Source organism: Coregonus lavaretus, assembly GCF_964263955.1.
Source record: "Coregonus lavaretus genome assembly, chromosome: 21".
NCBI classification, from domain to species: domain Eukaryota; kingdom Metazoa; phylum Chordata; class Actinopteri; order Salmoniformes; family Salmonidae; genus Coregonus; species Coregonus lavaretus.
In genome coordinates, this window is record NC_140008.1 from 10,126,964 (window position 1) to 10,150,114 (window position 23,151).

The following is a 23,151-nucleotide window of genomic DNA, read 5'->3' on the forward strand; positions in this document are numbered from 1 at the left end:
CAGAAGTGATGGAATCCTGTAATAGAGTACTGTAGGTAGGTACTAAGTAACCTAATGGTATGGTCTTCTCCCAAAATGTACATTTCTTGCATGCACAGAACCTGAAGTCATCAGGAACCTCACTGTCTCTGAAATCACAACATCATCTGTGTCTCTGAGCTGGATTGAACCATTGGGAAACAGATCCTTCTATAGAGTAGAATGGACTGGTGACGTTAGAGATATGAATACAACTACCAAGGAGACAGCCTTTAACGTAACTGAGCTGACTGCTGGAGTGAAGTACACATTCAGGGTCACTGCAGTGGCTGGAGATGAGATGACTGAAGGCAAAACGATCAGTGTTTCACTCTTTACAAGTAAGATGAAGTTTAAATTGTCTGGGCTTTATTTCTTAACTGCTTCATGCAACATTCTGTATCTGATGTTCTTGAGTAGCGGAACTCTCGGTATTAATGGACATTTTTCATGTCTAGAGGCTGATCCATCCCTCTGGGTAGTGTATATTGGGGCCTTTAAAGGGCCTGTGTAGTCACAAATGTGATTTTCCTGTGTTTTATATACTGTATATATTTCCACACTATGAGAGTGGAATAATACTCTGAAAATGTGAAAATTATGATAATTCCCTTTTAGTGTAGGAGCTGTTTGAAAAGACCGCCTGAAATGTCTTTCTGTTTTGGTGGGATGGAGTTTTGGCCTGCCGTGTGACATCACCAGGCGGTACATTTGTTAAAAGACCAATAAGAAAGAGTTCCAACCCTCTCTGCAAATAACAGCTAGTTTTCAGTTTTCCCCTCCCCATTCAGATCTCTCCCAGACAGTCCTAGCTCAATTCTTGCTTGAGAAATTGCTCTTTGCTAAGAAGCTATTTTTATTCATTTTTGACCATTTTAATTGAAAACAATCAAAGTAAGGTACTTAATTGTTACCCAGAAATGATTTGATATTGAGATAGAAATGGCAGCATTGGACTTTTAATACTGATGTCTTTGAAGATATAATATTGTCTAGTGTAGGATTTTGCGGTATACCGTATTTACCGTATACCGGGGTATTATGAAATAGCCACGGGATGGTTTTTCAATACCGTTGAAACTATTTATTTGAAGTTTTTCTATACATTTTAATATTTGTAGATACTTTTTAAGTAAATACCTGCAGTCAACTTGTGCAATGTGTTAGAAAATTAAGCAGATTGCATTCTTAATTTCACCTGTCACATTGTGTTACATTATTAAGATTACCGTAGTTCCCCAGAACTGTTGAGCCAGTCACGTGTTTGTTTGTAAATAGCACAACTGGAGACAGCAGGCGCAGGTGAGTCCAGCTGTGTATTGACAGGGGTTGCGTTTTATATTGAAAGTCAACAGTTGTTTTTTGCTTCAACAGAGTGATCAGGGACGTGTAACTATAGTTTTCCTTCACAGAAAATACATTAGTCCAACACATTCAATGAAAAATGAGGTCTTTTTTTTGCAAAAACTATGCAAGGCCATCATATTTCTAATGTTTATCATAGAAAGAATGTAGCCAGCTACATTTCCTAATGTTTTTCTTGAAGTGAATCTTGCATTTCACCATAGAAAAGTGGGCTGGCTACACCGAGAAAAGTACTGGAGAAAAGTATCTACACATCAGTCAGAACACTGTCTGCTGATAGAATGCCTGTTCGTGTTCAACTGAAGCACAATATTTGTTTGATGCCGAGCAGAAATTACAATAAGAATAATTTTAGGTCTGCGTTCATAAAACGCAGCAAGATATTTCTTTTTCGTTTTATATATTTTTCCTGCTTGAAAAACGAAGAATTCTGCATTAACGCGACCCTTACGTGTAATTCACCAATACATTATTCACCATTAATTTGTATTAGGTACAAAATAATCTGAAACACAACCAAAACAAACAGCAAACACATCCAACAAACTTGAAGATTCACAAGCTTGATGTAGCAATTGCGTGCTATAAATATGGGACCAAATGCTTAACGTTTTACTACTTTAATTCAAATATAATTGAATTTGTCCCAATACTTTTGGTCTCCTAAAATGGGGAGACTATATACAAAAAGTGCTGTAATTCTTCAGATTGCATTCTTAATTTCACCTGTCACATTGTGTTACATTATTAAGATTACCGTAGTTCCCCAGAACTGTTGAGCCAGTCACGTGTTTGTTTGTAAATAGCACAACTGGAGACAGCAGGCGCAGGTGAGTCCAGCTGTGTATTGACAGGGGTTGCGTTTTATATTGAAAGTCAACAGTTGTTTTTTGCTTCAACAGAGTGATCAGGGACGTGTAACTGTAGTTTTCCTTCACAGAAAATACATTAGTCCAACACATTCGGCAGAATATAGCTTCATTTCCATCAGATGAGAACAGAAGTGCAACGCTTTTTGGCTAGCAGCAACACAAGCAGGTTAAAAGGGCTTACAATGAAAAATAAGGTCTTTTTTTTGCAAAAACTATGCAAGGCCATCATATTTCTAATGTTTATCATAGAAAGAATGTAGCCAGCTACATTTCCTAATGTTTTTCTTAAAGTGAATCTTGCATTTCACCAAAGAAAAGTAGGCTGGCTACACCGAGAAAAGTACTGGAGAAAAGTATCTGCACATCAGTCAGAACACTGTCTGCTGATAGAATGCCTGTTCGTGTTCAACTGAAGCACAATATTTGGTTGATGCCGAGCAGAAATTACAATAAGAATCATTTTAGGTCTGCGTTTATAAAACGCAGCAAGATATTTATTTTTCGTTTTATATTTTTTTCCTGCTTGAAAAACGAAGAATTCTGCATTAACGCGACCCTTACGTGTAATTCACCAATACATTATTCACCATTAATTTGTATTAGGTACAAAATAATCTGAAACACAACCAAAACAAACAGCAAACACATCCAACAAACTTGAAGATTCACAAGCTTGATGTAGCAATTGCGTGCTATAAATATGGGACCAAATGCTTAACGTTTTACTACTTTAATACAAATATAATTGAATTTGTCCCAATACTTTTGGTCTCCTAAAATGGGGAGACTATATACAAAAAGTGCTGTAATTCTTCAACGGTTCACCCGATATAGATGAAAATACCCTCAAATTAAAGCTGACAGTCTGCACCTTAACCTCATAGTCATTGCATCATTGCAAATCCAATTTGCTGGAGTACAGAGCCGAAACAACACAAACATTTTCACTATTCCAATACTTTGGGAGCTCACTGTATATATTTTATTTAATTATGTTCTTTGGAATGGCGGCAACAATTTGTTAAATGAATATAGGGGAAAAACTGCATGTTGTATTTGATATCTTTGTTCAGAAGTTCTTCTTGTTTATTTGATTATATTTTTATCAAAGACTAGTGTTTAGTGCCATTGTTTTGTCCAGATTTACACATACTCTCTTACAATGTGTGCTGGATTGCACAAGTCAGCCTGCAATGTCAATGTTTGAAGACACCCTATTGTCTTTTGTCCCTCAAACCCTCTTTCTTACACGCACAGAGCCCGCAATCATCAGAAACCTCACTGTCACTGAAATCACAACATCATCTGTGTCTCTGAGCTGGATTGAGCCGTTGGGAAACAGATCCTTCTATAGAATAGAATGGACTAATGGCGGTAGAGATATGAATACAACTACCAATGAGACAGCCTTTAATGTAACTGAGCTAACTGCTGGAGTGAAGTACACATTCAAGGTCACTGCAGTGGCTGGTGATAATATAACTACAGGAAATGCTCAGGAGAAAGCACTCTTTACAAGTAAGCCTTTTCATTGGAATGGTGTTAATGTTTTCTCTGAAGTGGAACCATGTAATGATTATGTTAATATCTGTATTGAACAATGAGAGGGCAATAAGAGGAAGGGTAAAGTCCTCTTTCTTTTTTGGAACCAGAAGTGATGGAATCCTGTAATAGAGTACTGTAGGTAGGTACTAAGTAATCTAATGGTATGGTCTTCTCCCAAAATGTACATTTCTTGCATGCACAGAACCTGAAGTCATCAGGAACCTCACTGTCTCTGAAATCACAACATCATCTGTGTCTCTGAGCTGGATTGAACCATTGGGAAACAGATCCTTCTATAGAGTAGAATGGACTGTTGGCGTTAGAGATATGATTTCAACTACCAAGGAGACAGCCTTTAACGTAACTGAGCTGACTGCTGGAGTGAAGTACACATTCAGGGTCACTGCAGTGGCTGGAGATGAGATGACTGAAGGCAAAACGATCAGTGTTTCACTCTTTACAAGTAAGATGAAGTTTAAATTGTCTGGGCTTTATTTCTTAACTGCTTCATGCAACATTCTGTATCTGATGTTCTTGAGTAGCGGAACTCTCGGTATTAATGGACATTTTTCATGTCTAGAGGCTGATCCATCCCTCTGGGTAGTGTATATTGGGGCCTTTAAAGGGCCTGTGTAGTCACAAATGTGATTTTCCTGTGTTTTATATACTGTATATATTTCCACACTATGAGAGTGGAATAATACTCTGAAAATGTGAAAATTATGATAATTCCCTTTTAGTGTAGGAGCTGTTTGAAAAGACCGCCTGAAATGTCTTTCTGTTTTGGTGGGATGGAGTTTTGGCCTGCCGTGTGACATCACCAGGCGGTACATTTGTTAAAAGACCAATAAGAAAGAGTTCCAACCCTCTCTGCAAATAACAGCTAGTTTTCCGTTTTCCCCTCCCCATTCAGATCTCTCCCAGACAGTCCTAGCTCAATTCTTGCTTGAGAAATTGCTCTTTGCTAAGAAGCTATTTTTATTCATTTTTGACCATTTTAATTGAAAACAATCAAAGTAAGGTACTTAATTGTTACCCAGAAATGATTTGATATTGAGATAGAAATGGCAGCATTGGACTTTTAATACTGATGTCTTTGAAGATATAATATTGTCTAGTGTAGGCTTTTGCGGTATACCGTATTTACCGTATACCGGGGTATTATGAAATAGCCACGGGATGGTTTTTCAATACCGTTGAAACTATTTATTTGAAGTTTTTCTATACATTTTAATATTTGTAGATACTTTTTAAGTAAATACCTGCAGTCAACTTGTGCAATGTGTTAGAAAATTAAGCAGATTGCATTCTTAATTTCACCTGTCACATTGTGTTACATTATTAAGATTACCGTAGTTCCCCAGAACTGTTGAGCCAGTCACGTGTTTGTTTGTAAATAGCACAACTGGAGACAGCAGGCGCAGGTGAGTCCAGCTGTGTATTGACAGGGGTTGCGTTTTATATTGAAAGTCAACAGTTGTTTTTTGCTTCAACAGAGTGATCAGGGACGTGTAACTATAGTTTTCCTTCACAGAAAATACATTAGTCCAACACATTCAATGAAAAATGAGGTCTTTTTTTTGCAAAAACTATGCAAGGCCATCATATTTCTAATGTTTATCATAGAAAGAATGTAGCCAGCTACATTTCCTAATGTTTTTCTTGAAGTGAATCTTGCATTTCACCATAGAAAAGTGGGCTGGCTACACCGAGAAAAGTACTGGAGAAAAGTATCTACACATCAGTCAGAACACTGTCTGCTGATAGAATGCCTGTTCGTGTTCAACTGAAGCACAATATTTGTTTGATGCCGAGCAGAAATTACAATAAGAATAATTTTAGGTCTGCGTTCATAAAACGCAGCAAGATATTTCTTTTTCGTTTTATATATTTTTCCTGCTTGAAAAACGAAGAATTCTGCATTAACGCGACCCTTACGTGTAATTCACCAATACATTATTCACCATTAATTTGTATTAGGTACAAAATAATCTGAAACACAACCAAAACAAACAGCAAACACATCCAACAAACTTGAAGATTCACAAGCTTGATGTAGCAATTGCGTGCTATAAATATGGGACCAAATGCTTAACGTTTTACTACTTTAATTCAAATATAATTGAATTTGTCCCAATACTTTTGGTCTCCTAAAATGGGGAGACTATATACAAAAAGTGCTGTAATTCTTCAGATTGCATTCTTAATTTCACCTGTCACATTGTGTTACATTATTAAGATTACCGTAGTTCCCCAGAACTGTTGAGCCAGTCACGTGTTTGTTTGTAAATAGCACAACTGGAGACAGCAGGCGCAGGTGAGTCCAGCTGTGTATTGACAGGGGTTGCGTTTTATATTGAAAGTCAACAGTTGTTTTTTGCTTCAACAGAGTGATCAGGGACGTGTAACTGTAGTTTTCCTTCACAGAAAATACATTAGTCCAACACATTCGGCAGAATATAGCTTCATTTCCATCAGATGAGAACAGAAGTGCAACGCTTTTTGGCTAGCAGCAACACAAGCAGGTTAAAAGGGCTTACAATGAAAAATAAGGTCTTTTTTTTGCAAAAACTATGCAAGGCCATCATATTTCTAATGTTTATCATAGAAAGAATGTAGCCAGCTACATTTCCTAATGTTTTTCTTAAAGTGAATCTTGCATTTCACCAAAGAAAAGTAGGCTGGCTACACCGAGAAAAGTACTGGAGAAAAGTATCTGCACATCAGTCAGAACACTGTCTGCTGATAGAATGCCTGTTCGTGTTCAACTGAAGCACAATATTTGGTTGATGCCGAGCAGAAATTACAATAAGAATCATTTTAGGTCTGCGTTTATAAAACGCAGCAAGATATTTATTTTTCGTTTTATATTTTTTTCCTGCTTGAAAAACAAAGAATTCTGCATTAACGCGACCCTTACGTGTAATTCACCAATACATTATTCACCATTAATTTGTATTAGGTACAAAATAATCTGAAACACAACCAAAACAAACAGCAAACACATCCAACAAACTTGAAGATTCACAAGCTTGATGTAGCAATTGCGTGCTATAAATATGGGACCAAATGCTTAACGTTTTACTACTTTAATACAAATATAATTGAATTTGTCCCAATACTTTTGGTCTCCTAAAATGGGGAGACTATATACAAAAAGTGCTGTAATTCTTCAACGGTTCACCCGATATAGATGAAAATACCCTCAAATTAAAGCTGACAGTCTGCACCTTAACCTCATAGTCATTGCATCATTGCAAATCCAATTTGCTGGAGTACAGAGCCGAAACAACACAAACATTTTCACTATTCCAATACTTTGGGAGCTCACTGTATATATTTTATTTAATTATGTTCTTTGGAATGGCGGCAACAATTTGTTAAATGAATATAGGGGAAAAACTGCATGTTGTATTTGATATCTTTGTTCAGAAGTTCTTCTTGTTTATTTGATTATATTTTTATCAAAGACTAGTGTTTAGTGCCATTGTTTTGTCCAGATTTACACATACTCTCTTACAATGTGTGCTGGATTGCACAAGTCAGCCTGCAATGTCAATGTTTGAAGACACCCTATTGTCTTTTGTCCCTCAAACCCTCTTTCTTACACGCACAGAGCCCGCAATCATCAGAAACCTCACTGTCACTGAAATCACAACATCATCTGTGTCTCTGAGCTGGATTGAGCCGTTGGGAAACAGATCCTTCTATAGAATAGAATGGACTAATGGCGGTAGAGATATGAATACAACTACCAATGAGACAGCCTTTAATGTAACTGAGCTAACTGCTGGAGTGAAGTACACATTCAAGGTCACTGCAGTGGCTGGTGATAATATAACTAAAGGAAATGCTCAGGAGAAAGCACTCTTTACAAGTAAGCCTTTTCATTGGAATGGTGTTAATGTTTTCTCTGAAGTGGAACCATGTAATGATTATGTTAATATCTGTATTGAACAATGAGAGGGCAATAAGAGGAAGGGTAAAGTCCTCTTTCTTTTTTGGAACCAGAAGTGATGGAATCCTGTAATAGAGTACTGTAGGTAGGTACTAAGTAATCTAATGGTATGGTCTTCTCCCAAAATGTACATTTCTTGCATGCACAGAACCTGAAGTCATCAGGAACCTCACTGTCTCTGAAATCACAACATCATCTGTGTCTCTGAGCTGGATTGAACCATTGGGAAACAGATCCTTCTATAGAGTAGAATGGACTGGTGGCGTTAGAGATATGAATACAACTACCAAGGAGACAGCCTTTAACGTAACTGAGCTGACTGCTGGAGTGAAGTACACATTCAGGGTCACTGCAGTGGCTGGAGATGAGATGACTGAAGGCAAAACGATCAGTGTTTCACTCTTTACAAGTAAGATTAAGTTTAAATTGTCTGGGCTTTATTTCTTAACTGCTTCATGCAACATTCTGTATCTGATGTTCTTGAGTAGCGGAACTCTTGGTATTAATGGACATTTTTCATGTCTAGAGGCTGATCCATCCCTCTGGACAGTGTATATTGGGGCCTTTAAAGGGCCTGTGTAGTCACAAATGTGATTTTCCTGTGTTTTATATACTGTATATATTTCCACACTATGAGGGTGGAATAATACTCTGAAAATTTGAAAATTATGATAATTCCCTTTTAGTGTAGGAGCTGTTTGAAAAGACCGCCTAAAATGTCTTTCTGTTTTGGTGGGATGGAGTTTTGGCCTGCCGTGTGACATCACCAGGCGGTAAATTTTTAAAAAGACCAATAAGAAAGAGTTCCAACCCTCTCTGCCAATAACAGCTAGTTTTCAGTTTTCCCCTCCCCATTCAGACCTCTCCCAGACAGTCCTAGCTCAAATCTTGCTTGAGAAATTGCTCTTTGCTAAGAAGCTATTTTTATTGATTTTTGACCATTTTAATTGAAAACAATCAAAGTAAGGTACTTAATTGTTACCCAGAAATGATTTGATATTGAGATAGAAATGGCAGCATTGGACTTTTAATACTGATGTCTTTGAAGATATAATATTGTCTAGTGTAGGCTTTTGCGGTATACCGTATTTACCGTATACCGGGGTATTATGAAATAGCCACGGGATGGTTTTTCAATACCGTTGAAACAATTTATTTGAAGTTTTTCTATACATTTAAATATTTGTAGATACTTTTTAAGTAAATACCTGCAGTCAACTTGTGCAATGTGTTAGAAAATTAAGCAGTTGCATTCTTAATTTCACCTGTCACATTGTGTTACATTATTAAGATTACCGTAGTTCCCCAGAACTGTTGAGCCAGTCACGTGTTTGTTTGTAAATAGCACAACTGGAGACAGCAGGCGCAGGTGAGTCCAGCTGTGTATTGACAGGGGTTACGTTTTATATTGAAAGTCAACAGTTGTTTTTTGCTTCAACAGAGTGATCAGGGACGTGTAGCTATAGTTTTCCTTCACAGAAAATACATTAGTCCAACACATTCTGCAGAATATAGCTTCATTTCCATCAGATGAGAACAGAAGTGCAACGCTATTTGGCTAGCAGCAACACAAGCAGGTTAAAAGGGCTTACAATGAAAAAGGAGGTCTTTTTTTTGCAAAAACTATGCAAGGCCATCATATTTCTAATGTTTATCATAGAAAGAATGTAGCCAGCTACATTTCCTAATGTTTTTCTTAAAGTGAATCTTGCATTTCACCAAAGAAAAGTAGGCTGGCTACACCGAGAAAAGTACTGGAGAAAAGTATCTGCACATCAGTCAGAACACTGTCTGCTGATAGAATGCCTGTTCAACTGAAGCACAATATTTTTTTGATGCCGAGCAGAAATTACAATAAGAATCATTTTAGATCTGCGTTTATAAAACGCAGCAAGATATTTCTTTTTCGTTTTATGTTTTTTTCCTGCTTGAAAAACGAAGAATTCTGCATTAACGCGACCCTTATGTTTAATTAGCTAGTTATCAAAGTAAGTGGCTGTTTTAATAAGGTGATTGTGCATTATATTGTGTTGTGTTTCTGCCGTGTTTGAGAAGTCAAAGCCCTTTGGATTAGTTATCTGTACAGCTGCCACAGCTATCTTTTGATTTCCTTGAGTTTTTCCTCCTCTCCGTTCTCGGCCCGTCTGCTCCTCCCCCATCGGCCAGTCTGCTCCTCCCCCATCTTCTTTGAGCAGATCAGGCAGTTCCGTTGCCCTAGCGACTCCAGACTGCACACAGACACAGCATGTACGCATGCTGCTCCAGAGCCAGTTCTGTTCATTTGCACAATTTCTCTCGTACAAATTCACTTGTAAATGTCCAAAGTCACCAATTAATTACTTTCAGTAGCACCAATATATATATATGTGTATAACTTCATGATCTGGACTGTCTTTTCATATTTTTTTTTGTGTGTGTTTGTTCTCGTTAACATATTTAGCTAGCATCCTCCATGTAAATTCGCTATTATTTGTGCTAATTCTGTTAGCATTCTGGTAATAGACTCCCAATTAGCTTCTTTTTTTTTTTTGCTCCCTCTTGTGTACTAAGCCAGCAATACCGTAAATTCCGGCATGAGAGAAGGCCGTTATGATGATATGAAAATCTGGATACCGCCCAACCCTAGTCTAGTATCCCCTAAAATCACCTTTCTTGCTCATGTAGAAACTGAAGTCATCAGGAACCTCTCTGTCTCTGAAATCACAACATCATCTGTGTCTCTAAACTGGATTGAACCATTGGGAAACAGCTCCTTCCATAGAGTAGAGTGGACCGATGGCAGTAGAGAATTGAATAGAACTACCAATGAGACAGCCTTTAATGTAACTGAGCTGACTGCTGGAGTGCAGTACAGACTCATGGTTACTGCAGTCGCTGCTGATAAGACTACTGAAGGATTACCCATCATTTTTAACCAGTATATCCGTCAGTCACTGTAGTTTTGGTTCACATAATTATCTCTTGAGAAGGGAGTGTAGACTCCAACTGATCCGGAATATTTTAGGAAATATGTTTATCTGAATTCAACTGCAAATTATGTTCTTTGGAATGGCGGCAACAATTTGTTAAATTAATATAGGGGAAACACTGCATGTTGTATTTGATATATTTGTTCAGAAGTTCTTCTTGTTTATTTGATGGTATTTTTATCAAAGACTAGTGTTTAGTGCCATTGTTTTGTCCAGATTTACACATACTCTCTTACAATGTGTGCTGGATTGCACAAGTCAGCCTGCAATGTTAATGTTTGAAGACACCCTATTGTCTTTTGTCCCTCAAACCCTCTTTCTTACACGCACAGAGCCCGCAATCATCAGAAACCTCACTGTCACTGAAATCACAACATCCTCTGTGTCTCTGAGCTGGATTGAGCCGTTGGGAAACAGATCCTTCTATAGAATAGAATGGACTAATGGCGGTAGAGATATGAATACAACTACCAATGAGAAAGCCTTTAATGTAACTGAGCTAACTGCTGGAGTGAAGTACACATTCAAGGTCACTGCAGTGGCTGGTGATAATATAACTACAGGAAATGCTCCGGAGAAAGCACTCTTTACAAGTAAGCCTTTTCATTGGAATGGTGTTAATGTTTTCTCTGAAGTGGAACCATGTAATGATTATGTTAATATCTGTATTGAACAATGAGAGGGCAATAAGAGGAAGGGTAAAGTCCTCTTTCTTTTTTGGAACCAGAAGTGATGGAATCCTGTAATAGAGTACTGTAGGTAGGTACTAAGTAACCTAATGGTATGGTCTTCTCCCAAAATGTACATTTCTTGCATGCACAGAACCTGAAGTCATCAGGAACCTCACTGTCTCTGAAATCACAACATCATCTGTGTCTCTGAGCTGGATTGAACCATTGGGAAACAGATCCTTCTATAGAATAGAATGGACTGGTGGCGTTGGAGATATGAATACAACTACCAAGGAGACAGCCTTTAACGTAACTGAGCTGACTGCTGGAGTGAAGTACACATTCAGGGTCACTGCAGTGGCTGGAGATGAGATGACTGAAGGCAAAACGATCAGTGTTTCACTCTTTACAAGTAAGATGAAGTTTAAATTGTCTGGGCTTTATTTCTTAACTGCTTCATGCAACATTCTGTATCTGATGTTCTTGAGTAGCGGAACTCTTGGTATTAATGGACATTTTTCATGTCTAGAGGCTGATCCATCCCTCTGGACAGTGTATATTGGGGCCTTTAAAGGGCTTGTGTAGTCACAAATGTGATTTTCCTGTGTTTTATATACTGTATATATTTCCACACTATGAGGGTGGAATAATACTCTGAAAATGTGAAAATTATGATAATTCCCTTTTAGTGTAGGAGCTGTTTGAAAAGACCGCCTGAAATGTCTTTCTGTTTTGGTGGGATGGAGTTTTGGCCTGCCGTGTGACATCACAAGGCGGTACATTTGTTAAAAGACCAATAAGAAAGAGTTCCAACCCTCTCTGCCAATAACAGCTAGTTTTCCGTTTTCCCCTCCCCATTCAGACAACAGCTCAATTCTTGCTTGAGAAATTGCTCTTTGCTAAGAAGCTATATTTATTCATTTTTGACCATTTTAATTGAAAACAATCAAAGTAAGGTACTTAATTGTTACCCAGAAATGATTTGATATTGAGATAGAAATGGCAGCACTGGACTTTTAATACTGATGTCTTTGAAGATATAATATTGTCTAGTGTAGGCTTTTGCGGTATACCGTATTTACCGTATACCGGGGTATTATGAAATAGCCACGGGATGGTTTTTCAATACCGTTGAAACTATTTATTTGAAGTTTTTCTATACATTTTAATATTTGTAGATACTTTTTAAGTAAATACCTGCAGTCAACTTGTGCAATGTGTTAGAAAATTAAGCAGATTGCATTCTTAATTTCACCTGTCACATTGTGTTACATTGTTAAGATTACCGTAGTTCCCCAGAACTGTTGAGCCAGTCACGTGTTTGTTTGTAAATAGCACAACTGGAGACAGCAGGTGCAGGTGAGTCCAGCTGTGTATTGACAGGGGTTGCGTTTTATACTGAAAGTCAACAGTTGTTTTTTGCTTCAATAGAGTGATCAGGGACGTGTAGCTATCGTTTTCCTTCACAGAAAATACATTAGTCCAACACATTCGGCAGAATATAGCTTCATTTCCATCAGATGAGAACAGAAGTGCAATGCTATTTGGCTAGCAGCAACACAAGCAGGTTAAAAGGGCTTACAATGAAAAATGAGGTCTTTTTTTTTTGCAAAAACTATGCAAGGCCATCATATTTCTAATGTTTATCATAGAAAGAATGTAGCCAGCTACATTTCCTAATGTTTTTCTTAAAGTGAATCTTGCATTTCACCAAAGAAAAGTAGGCTGGCTACACCGAGAAAAGTACTGGAGAAAAGTATCTGCACATCAGTCAGAACACTGTCTGCTGATAGAATGCCTGTTCGTGTTCAACTGAAGCACAATATTTGTTTGATGCCGAGCAGAAATTACAATAAGAATCATTTTAGGTCTGCGTTCATAAAACGCAGCAAGATATTTCTTTTTCGTTTTATATATTTTTCCTGCTTGAAAAACGAAGAATTCTGCATTAACGCGACCCTTACGTGTAATTCACCAATACATTATTCACCATTAATTTGTATTAGGTACAAAATAATCTGAAACACAACCAAAACAAACAGCAAACACATCCAACAAACTTGAAGATTCACAAGCTTGATGTAGCAATTGCGTGCTATAAATATGGGACCAAATGCTTAACGTTTTACTACTTTAATTCAAATATAATTGAATTTGTCCCAATACTTTTGGTCTCCTAAAATGGGGAGACTATATACAAAAAGTGCTGTAATTCTTCAACGGTTCACCCGATATGGATGAAAATACCCTCAAATTAAAGCTGACAGTCTGCACCTTAACCTCATAGTCATTGCATCATTGCAAATCCAATTTGCTGGAGTACAGAGCCGAAACAACAAAAACATTTTCACTATCCCAATACTTTGGGAGCTCACTGTATATATTTTATTTAATTATGTTCTTTGGAATGGCGGCAACAATTTGTTAAATGAATATAGGGGAAACACTGCATGTTGTATTTGATATCTTTGTTCAGAAGTTCTTCTTGTTTATTTGATTATATTTTTATCAAAGACTAGTGTTGAGTGCCATTGTTTTGTCCAGATTTACACATACTCTCTTACAATGTGTGCTGGATTGCACAAGTCAGCCTGCAATGTCAATGTTTGAAGACACCCTATTGTCTTTTGTCCCTTAAACCCTCTTTCTTGCACGCACAGAGCCCGCAATCATCAGAAACCTCACTGTCACTGAAATCACAACATCATCTGTGTCTCTGAGCTGGATTGAACCATTGGGAAACAGATCCTTCTATAGAGTAGAATGGACTGGTGGCGTTAGAGATATGAATACAACTACCAAGGAGACAGCCTTTAACGTAACTGAGCTGACTGCTGGAGTGAAGTACACATTCAGGGTCACTGCAGTGGCTGGAGATGAGATGACTGAAGGCAAAACGATCAGTGTTTCACTCTTTACAAGTAAGATGAAGTTTAAATTGTCTGGGCTTTATTTCTTAACTGCTTCATGCAACATTCTGTATCTGATGTTCTTGAGTAGCGGAACTCTTGGTATTAATGGACATTTTTCATGTCTAGAGGCTGATCCATCCCTCTGGGTAGTGTATATTGGGGCCTTTAAAGGGCCTGTGTAGTCACAAATGTGATTTTCCTGTGTTTTATATACTGTATATATTTCCACACTATGAGGGTGGAATAATACTCTGAAAATGTGAAAATTATGATAATTCCCTTTTAGTGTAGGAGCTGTTTGAAAAGACCGCCTGAAATGTCTTTCTGTTTTGGTGGGATGGAGTTTTGGCCTGCCGTGTGACATCACAAGGCGGTACATTTGTTAAAAGACCAATAAGAAAGAGTTCCAACCCTCTCTGCCAATAACAGCTAGTTTTCAGTTTTCCCCTCCCCATTCAGACCTCTCCCAGACAGTCCTAGCTCAAATCTTGCTTGAGAAATTGCTCTTTGCTAAGAAGCTATTTTTATTGATTTTTGACCATTTTAATTGAAAACAATCAAAGTAAGGTACTTAATTGTTACCCAGAAATGATTTGATATTGAGATAGAAATGGCAGCATTGGACTTTTAATACTGATGTCTTTGAAGATATAATATTGTCTAGTGTAGGCTTTTGCGGTATACCGTATTTACCGTATACCGGGGTATTATGAAATAGCCACGGGATGGTTTTTCAATACCGTTGAAACAATTTATTTGAAGTTTTTCTATACATTTAAATATTTGTAGATACTTTTTAAGTAAATACCTGCAGTCAACTTGTGCAATGTGTTAGAAAATTAAGCAGTTGCATTCTTAATTTCACCTGTCACATTGTGTTACATTATTAAGATTACCGTAGTTCCCCAGAACTGTTGAGCCAGTCACGTGTTTGTTTGTAAATAGCACAACTGGAGACAGCAGGCGCAGGTGAGTCCAGCTGTGTATTGACAGGGGTTACGTTTTATATTGAAAGTCAACAGTTGTTTTTTGCTTCAACAGAGTGATCAGGGACGTGTAGCTATAGTTTTCCTTCACAGAAAATACATTAGTCCAACACATTCTGCAGAATATAGCTTCATTTCCATCAGATGAGAACAGAAGTGCAACGCTATTTGGCTAGCAGCAACACAAGCAGGTTAAAAGGGCTTACAATGAAAAAGGAGGTCTTTTTTTTGCAAAAACTATGCAAGGCCATCATATTTCTAATGTTTATCATAGAAAGAATGTAGCCAGCTACATTTCCTAATGTTTTTCTTAAAGTGAATCTTGCATTTCACCAAAGAAAAGTAGGCTGGCTACACCGAGAAAAGTACTGGAGAAAAGTATCTGCACATCAGTCAGAACACTGTCTGCTGATAGAATGCCTGTTCAACTGAAGCACAATATTTTTTTGATGCCGAGCAGAAATTACAATAAGAATCATTTTAGATCTGCGTTTATAAAACGCAGCAAGATATTTCTTTTTCGTTTTATGTTTTTTTCCTGCTTGAAAAACGAAGAATTCTGCATTAACGCGACCCTTATGTTTAATTAGCTAGTTATCAAAGTAAGTGGCTGTTTTAATAAGGTGATTGTGCATTATATTGTGTTGTGTTTCTGCCGTGTTTGAGAAGTCAAAGCCCTTTGGATTAGTTATCTGTACAGCTGCCACAGCTATCTTTTGATTTCCTTGAGTTTTTCCTCCTCTCCGTTCTCGGCCCGTCTGCTCCTCCCCCATCGGCCAGTCTGCTCCTCCCCCATCTTCTTTGAGCAGATCAGGCAGTTCCGTTGCCCTAGCGACTCCAGACTGCACACAGACACAGCATGTACGCATGCTGCTCCAGAGCCAGTTCTGTTCATTTGCACAATTTCTCTCGTACAAATTCACTTGTAAATGTCCAAAGTCACCAATTAATTACTTTCAGTAGCACCAATATATATATATGTGTATAACTTCATGATCTGGACTGTCTTTTCATAATTTTTTTTGTGTGTGTTTGTTCTCGTTAACATATTTAGCTAGCATCCTCCATGTAAATTCGCTATTATTTGTGCTAATTCTGTTAGCATTCTGGTAATAGACTCCCAATTAGCTTCTTTTTTTTTTTTGCTCCCTCTTGTGTACTAAGCCAGCAATACCGTAAATTCCGGCATGAGAGAAGGCCGTTATGATGATATGAAAATCTGGATACCGCCCAACCCTAGTCTAGTATCCCCTAAAATCACCTTTCTTGCTCATGTAGAAACTGAAGTCATCAGGAACCTCTCTGTCTCTGAAATCACAACATCATCTGTGTCTCTAAACTGGATTGAACCATTGGGAAACAGCTCCTTCCATAGAGTAGAGTGGACCGATGGCAGTAGAGAATTGAATAGAACTACCAATGAGACAGCCTTTAATGTAACTGAGCTGACTGCTGGAGTGCAGTACAGACTCATGGTTACTGCAGTCGCTGCTGATAAGACTACTGAAGGATTACCCATCATTTTTAACCAGTATATCCGTCAGTCACTGTAGTTTTGGTTCACATAATTATCTCTTGAGAAGGGAGTGTAGACTCCAACTGATCCGGAATATTTTAGGAAATATGTTTATCTGAATTCAACTGCAAATTATGTTCTTTGGAATGGCGGCAACAATTTGTTAAATTAATATAGGGGAAACACTGCATGTTGTATTTGATATATTTGTTCAGAAGTTCTTCTTGTTTATTTGATGGTATTTTTATCAAAGACTAGTGTTTAGTGCCATTGTTTTGTCCAGATTTACACATACTCTCTTACAATGTGTGCTGGATTGCACAAGTCAGCCTGCAATGTTAATGTTTGAAGACACCCTATTGTCTTTTGTCCCTCAAACCCTCTTTCTTACACGCACAGAGCCCGCAATCATCAGATACCTCACTGTCACTGAAATCACAACATCATCTGTGTCTCTGAGCTGGATTGAGCCGTTGGGAAACAGATCCTTCTATAGAATAGAATGGACTAATGGCGGTAGAGATATGAATACAACTACCAATGAGAAAGCCTTTAATGTAACTGAGCTAACTGCTGGAGTGAAGTACACATTCAAGGTCACTGCAGTGGCTGGTGATAATATAACTACAGGAAATGCTCCGGAGAAAGCACTCTTTACAAGTAAGCCTTTTCATTGGAATGGTGTTAATGTTTTCTCTGAAGTGGAACCATGTAATGATTATGTTAATATCTGTATTGAACAATGAGAGGGCAATAAGAGGAAGGGTAAAGTCCTCTTTCTTTTTTGGAACCAGAAGTGATGGAATCCTGTAATAGAGTACTGTAGGTAGGTACTAAGTAACCTAATGGTATGGTCTTCTCCCAAAATGTACATTTCTTGCATGCACAGAACCTGAAGTCATCAGGAACCTCACTGTCTCTGAAATCACAACATCATCTGTGTCTCTGAGCTGGATTGAACCATTGGGAAACAGATCCTTCTATAGAATAGAATGGACTGGTGGCGTTGGAGATATGAATACAACTACCAAGGAGACAGCCTTTAACGTAACTGAGCTGACTGCTGGAGTGAAGTACACATTCAGGGTCACTGCAGTGGCTGGAGATGAGATGACTGAAGGCAAAACGATCAGTGTTTCACTCTTTACAAGTAAGATGAAGTTTAAATTGTCTGGGCTTTATTTCTTAACTGCTTCATGCAACATTCTGTATCTGATGTTCTTGAGTAGCGGAACTCTTGGTATTAATGGACATTTTTCATGTCTAGAGGCTGATCCATCCCTCTGGACAGTGTATATTGGGGCCTTTAAAGGGCTTGTGTAGTCACAAATGTGATTTTCCTGTGTTTTATATACTGTATATATTTCCACACTATGAGGGTGGAATAATACTCTGAAAATGTGAAAATTATGATAATTCCCTTTTAGTGTAGGAGCTGTTTGAAAAGACCGCCTGAAATGTCTTTCTGTTTTGGTGGGATGGAGTTTTGGCCTGCCGTGTGACATCACAAGGCGGTACATTTGTTAAAAGACCAATAAGAAAGAGTTCCAACCCTCTCTGCCAATAACAGCTAGTTTTCCGTTTTCCCCTCCCCATTCAGACAACAGCTCAATTCTTGCTTGAGAAATTGCTCTTTGCTAAGAAGCTATATTTATTCATTTTTGACCATTTTAATTGAAAACAATCAAAGTAAGGTACTTAATTGTTACCCAGAAATGATTTGATATTGAGATAGAAATGGCAGCACTGGACTTTTAATACTGATGTCTTTGAAGATATAATATTGTCTAGTGTAGGCTTTTGCGGTATACCGTATTTACCGTATACCGGGGTATTATGAAATAGCCACGGGATGGTTTTTCAATACCGTTGAAACTATTTATTTGAAGTTTTTCTATACATTTTAATATTTGTAGATACTTTTTAAGTAAATACCTGCAGTCAACTTGTGCAATGTGTTAGAAAATTAAGCAGATTGCATTCTTAATTTCACCTGTCACATTGTGTTACATTGTTAAGATTACCGTAGTTCCCCAGAACTGTTGAGCCAGTCACGTGTTTGTTTGTAAATAGCACAACTGGAGACAGCAGGTGCAGGTGAGTCCAGCTGTGTATTGACAGGGGTTGCGTTTTATACTGAAAGTCAACAGTTGTTTTTTGCTTCAATAGAGTGATCAGGGACGTGTAGCTATCGTTTTCCTTCACAGAAAATACATTAGTCCAACACATTCGGCAGAATATAGCTTCATTTCCATCAGATGAGAACAGAAGTGCAATGCTATTTGGCTAGCAGCAACACAAGCAGGTTAAAAGGGCTTACAATGAAAAATGAGGTCTTTTTTTTTGCAAAAACTATGCAAGGCCATCATATTTCTAATGTTTATCATAGAAAGAATGTAGCCAGCTACATTTCCTAATGTTTTTCTTAAAGTGAATCTTGCATTTCACCAAAGAAAAGTAGGCTGGCTACACCGAGAAAAGTACTGGAGAAAAGTATCTGCACATCAGTCAGAACACTGTCTGCTGATAGAATGCCTGTTCGTGTTCAACTGAAGCACAATATTTGTTTGATGCCGAGCAGAAATTACAATAAGAATCATTTTAGGTCTGCGTTCATAAAACGCAGCAAGATATTTCTTTTTCGTTTTATATATTTTTCCTGCTTGAAAAACGAAGAATTCTGCATTAACGCGACCCTTACGTGTAATTCACCAATACATTATTCACCATTAATTTGTATTAGGTACAAAATAATCTGAAACACAACCAAAACAAACAGCAAACACATCCAACAAACTTGAAGATTCACAAGCTTGATGTAGCAATTGCGTGCTATAAATATGGGACCAAATGCTTAACGTTTTACTACTTTAATTCAAATATAATTGAATTTGTCCCAATACTTTTGGTCTCCTAAAATGGGGAGACTATATACAAAAAGTGCTGTAATTCTTCAACGGTTCACCCGATATGGATGAAAATACCCTCAAATTAAAGCTGACAGTCTGCACCTTAACCTCATAGTCATTGCATCATTGCAAATCCAATTTGCTGGAGTACAGAGCCGAAACAACAAAAACATTTTCACTATCCCAATACTTTGGGAGCTCACTGTATATATTTTATTTAATTATGTTCTTTGGAATGGCGGCAACAATTTGTTAAATGAATATAGGGGAAACACTGCATGTTGTATTTGATATCTTTGTTCAGAAGTTCTTCTTGTTTATTTGATTATATTTTTATCAAAGACTAGTGTTGAGTGCCATTGTTTTGTCCAGATTTACACATACTCTCTTACAATGTGTGCTGGATTGCACAAGTCAGCCTGCAATGTCAATGTTTGAAGACACCCTATTGTCTTTTGTCCCTTAAACCCTCTTTCTTGCACGCACAGAGCCCGCAATCATCAGAAACCTCACTGTCACTGAAATCACAACATCATCTGTGTCTCTGAGCTGGATTGAACCATTGGGAAACAGATCCTTCTATAGAGTAGAATGGACTGGTGGCGTTAGAGATATGAATACAACTACCAAGGAGACAGCCTTTAACGTAACTGAGCTGACTGCTGGAGTGAAGTACACATTCAGGGTCACTGCAGTGGCTGGAGATGAGATGACTGAAGGCAAAACGATCAGTGTTTCACTCTTTACAAGTAAGATGAAGTTTAAATTGTCTGGGCTTTATTTCTTAACTGCTTCATGCAACATTCTGTATCTGATGTTCTTGAGTAGCGGAACTCTTGGTATTAATGGACATTTTTCATGTCTAGAGGCTGATCCATCCCTCTGGGTAGTGTATATTGGGGCCTTTAAAGGGCCTGTGTAGTCACAAATGTGATTTTCCTGTGTTTTATATACTGTATATATTTCCACACTATGAGGGTGGAATAATACTCTGAAAATGTGAAAATTATGATAATTCCCTTTTAGTGTAGGAGCTGTTTGAAAAGACCGCCTGAAATGTCTTTCTGTTTTGGTGGGATGGAGTTTTGGCCTGCCGTGTGACATCACAAGGCGGTACATTTGTTAAAAGACCAATAAGAAAGAGTTCCAACCCTCTCTGCCAATAACAGCTAGTTTTCAGTTTTCCCCTCCCCATTCAGACCTCTCCCAGACAGTCCTAGCTCAAATCTTGCTTGAGAAATTGCTCTTTGCTAAGAAGCTATTTTTATTGATTTTTGACCATTTTAATTGAAAACAATCAAAGTAAGGTACTTAATTGTTACCCAGAAATGATTTGATATTGAGATAGAAATGGCAGCATTGGACTTTTAATACTGATGTCTTTGAAGATATAATATTGTCTAGTGTAGGCTTTTGCGGTATACCGTATTTACCGTATACCGGGGTATTATGAAATAGCCACGGGATGGTTTTTCAATACCGTTGAAACTATTTATTTGAAGTTTTTCTATACATTTTAATATTTGTAGATACTTTTTAAGTAAATACCTGCAGTCAACTTGTGCAATGTGTTAGAAAATTAAGCAGATTGCATTCTTAATTTCACCTGTCACATTGTGTTACATTATTAAGATTACCGTAGTTCCCCAGAACTGTTGAGCCAGTCACGTGTTTGTTTGTAAATATCGCAACTGGAGACAGCAGGTGCAGGTGATTCCAGCTGTGTATTGACAGGGGTTATGTTTTATATTGAAAGTCAACAGTTGTTTTTTGCTTCAACAGAGTGATCAGGGACGTGTAGCTATAGTTTTCCTTCACAGAAAATACATTAGTCCAACACATTCGGCAGAATATAGCTTCATTTCCATCAGATGAGAACAGAAGTGCAACGCTATTTGGCTAGCAGCAACACAAGCAGGTTAAAAGGGCTTACAATGAAAAATTAGGTCTTTTTTTTGCAAGAACTATGCAAGGCCATCATATTTCTAATGTTTATCATAGAAAGAATGTAGCCAGCTACATTTCCTAATGTTTTTCTTAAAGTGAATCAAAGAAAAGTAGGCTGGCTACACCGAGAAAAGTACTGGAGAAAAGTATCTGCACATCAGTCAGAACACTGTCTGCTGATAGAATGCCTGTTCGTGTTCAACTGGAGCACAATATTTGTTTGATGCCGAGCAGAAATTACAATAAGAATCATTTTAGATCTGCGTTTATAAAACGCAGCAAGATATTTCTTTTTCGTTTTATATTTTTTTCCTGCTTGAAAAACGAAGAATTCTGCATTAACGCGACCCTTATGTTTAATTAGCTAGTTATCAAAGTAAGTTGCTGTTTTAATAAGGTGATTGTGCATTATATTGTGTTGTGTTTCTGCCGTGTTTGAGAAGTCAAAGCCCTTTGGATTAGTTATCTGTACAGCTGCCACAGCTATCTTTTGATTTCCTTGAGTTTTTCCTCCTCTCCGTTCTCGGCCCGTCTGCTCCTCCCCCATCGGCCAGTCTGCTCCTCCCCCATCTTCTTTGAGCAGATCAGGCAGTTCCGTTGCCCTAGCGACTCCAGACTGCACACAGACACAGCATGTACGCATGCTGCTCCAGAGCCAGTTCTGTTCATTTGCACAATTTCTCTCGTACAAATTCACTTGTAAATGTCCAAAGTCACCAATTAATTACTTTCAGTAGCACCAATATATATATATATATATATATATATGTGTGTATAACTTCATGATCTGGACTGTCTTTTCATATTATTTTTTTTGTATGTTTGTTCTCGTTAACATATTTAGCTAGCATCCTCCATGTAAATTCGCTATTATTTGTGCTAATTCTGTTAGCATTCTGGTAATAGACTCCCAATTAGCTTCTTTTTTTTTTTTGCTCCCTCTTGTGTACTAAGCCAGCAATACCGTAAATTCCGGCATGAGAGAAGGCCGTTATGATGATATGAAAATCTGGATACCGCCCAACCCTAGTCTAGTATCCCCTAAAATCACCTTTCTTGCTCACGTAGAAACTGAAGTCATCAGGAACCTCTCTGTCTCTGAAATCACAACATCATCTGTGTCTCTAAACTGGATTGAACCATTGGGAAACATCTCCTTCCATAGAATAGAGTGGACCGATGGCAGTAGAGAATTGAATAGAACTACCAATGAGACAGCCTTTAATGTAACTGAGCTGACTGCTGGAGTGCAGTACAGACTCATGCTTACTGCAGTCGCTGCTGATAAGACTACTGAAGGATTACCCATAATTTTTAACCAGTATATCCGTCAGTCACTGTAGTTTTGGTTCACATAATTCTCTCTTGAGAAGGGAGTGTAGACTCCAACTGATCCGGAATATTTTAGGAAATATGTTTATCTGCATTCAACTGCAAATTATATTCTTTGGAATGGCGGCAACAATTTGTTAAATTAATATAG

The 23,151-nt window shown here is 37.8% G+C and overlaps 1 protein-coding gene across 1 annotated transcript in view; it reads left to right on the forward strand.

Moving 5' to 3' along the window:
• LOC311148748 (phosphatidylinositol phosphatase PTPRQ-like) overlaps window positions 1-23,151 on the forward strand; it is a 118,892-nt gene that overhangs the window by 56,539 nt on the left and 39,202 nt on the right. The window contains exons 13-23 of the mRNA XM_084185717.1: window positions 99-359; window positions 3,513-3,773; window positions 4,003-4,263; window positions 7,417-7,677; window positions 7,907-8,167; window positions 11,060-11,320; window positions 11,550-11,810; window positions 14,059-14,319; window positions 17,212-17,472; window positions 17,702-17,962; window positions 20,210-20,470. Of these exons, the coding sequence (XP_084041843.1) occupies window positions 99-359; window positions 3,513-3,773; window positions 4,003-4,263; window positions 7,417-7,677; window positions 7,907-8,167; window positions 11,060-11,320; window positions 11,550-11,810; window positions 14,059-14,319; window positions 17,212-17,472; window positions 17,702-17,962; window positions 20,210-20,470 (2,871 nt within the window). The remainder of the gene's footprint in view (window positions 1-98; window positions 360-3,512; window positions 3,774-4,002; window positions 4,264-7,416; window positions 7,678-7,906; window positions 8,168-11,059; window positions 11,321-11,549; window positions 11,811-14,058; window positions 14,320-17,211; window positions 17,473-17,701; window positions 17,963-20,209; window positions 20,471-23,151) is intronic.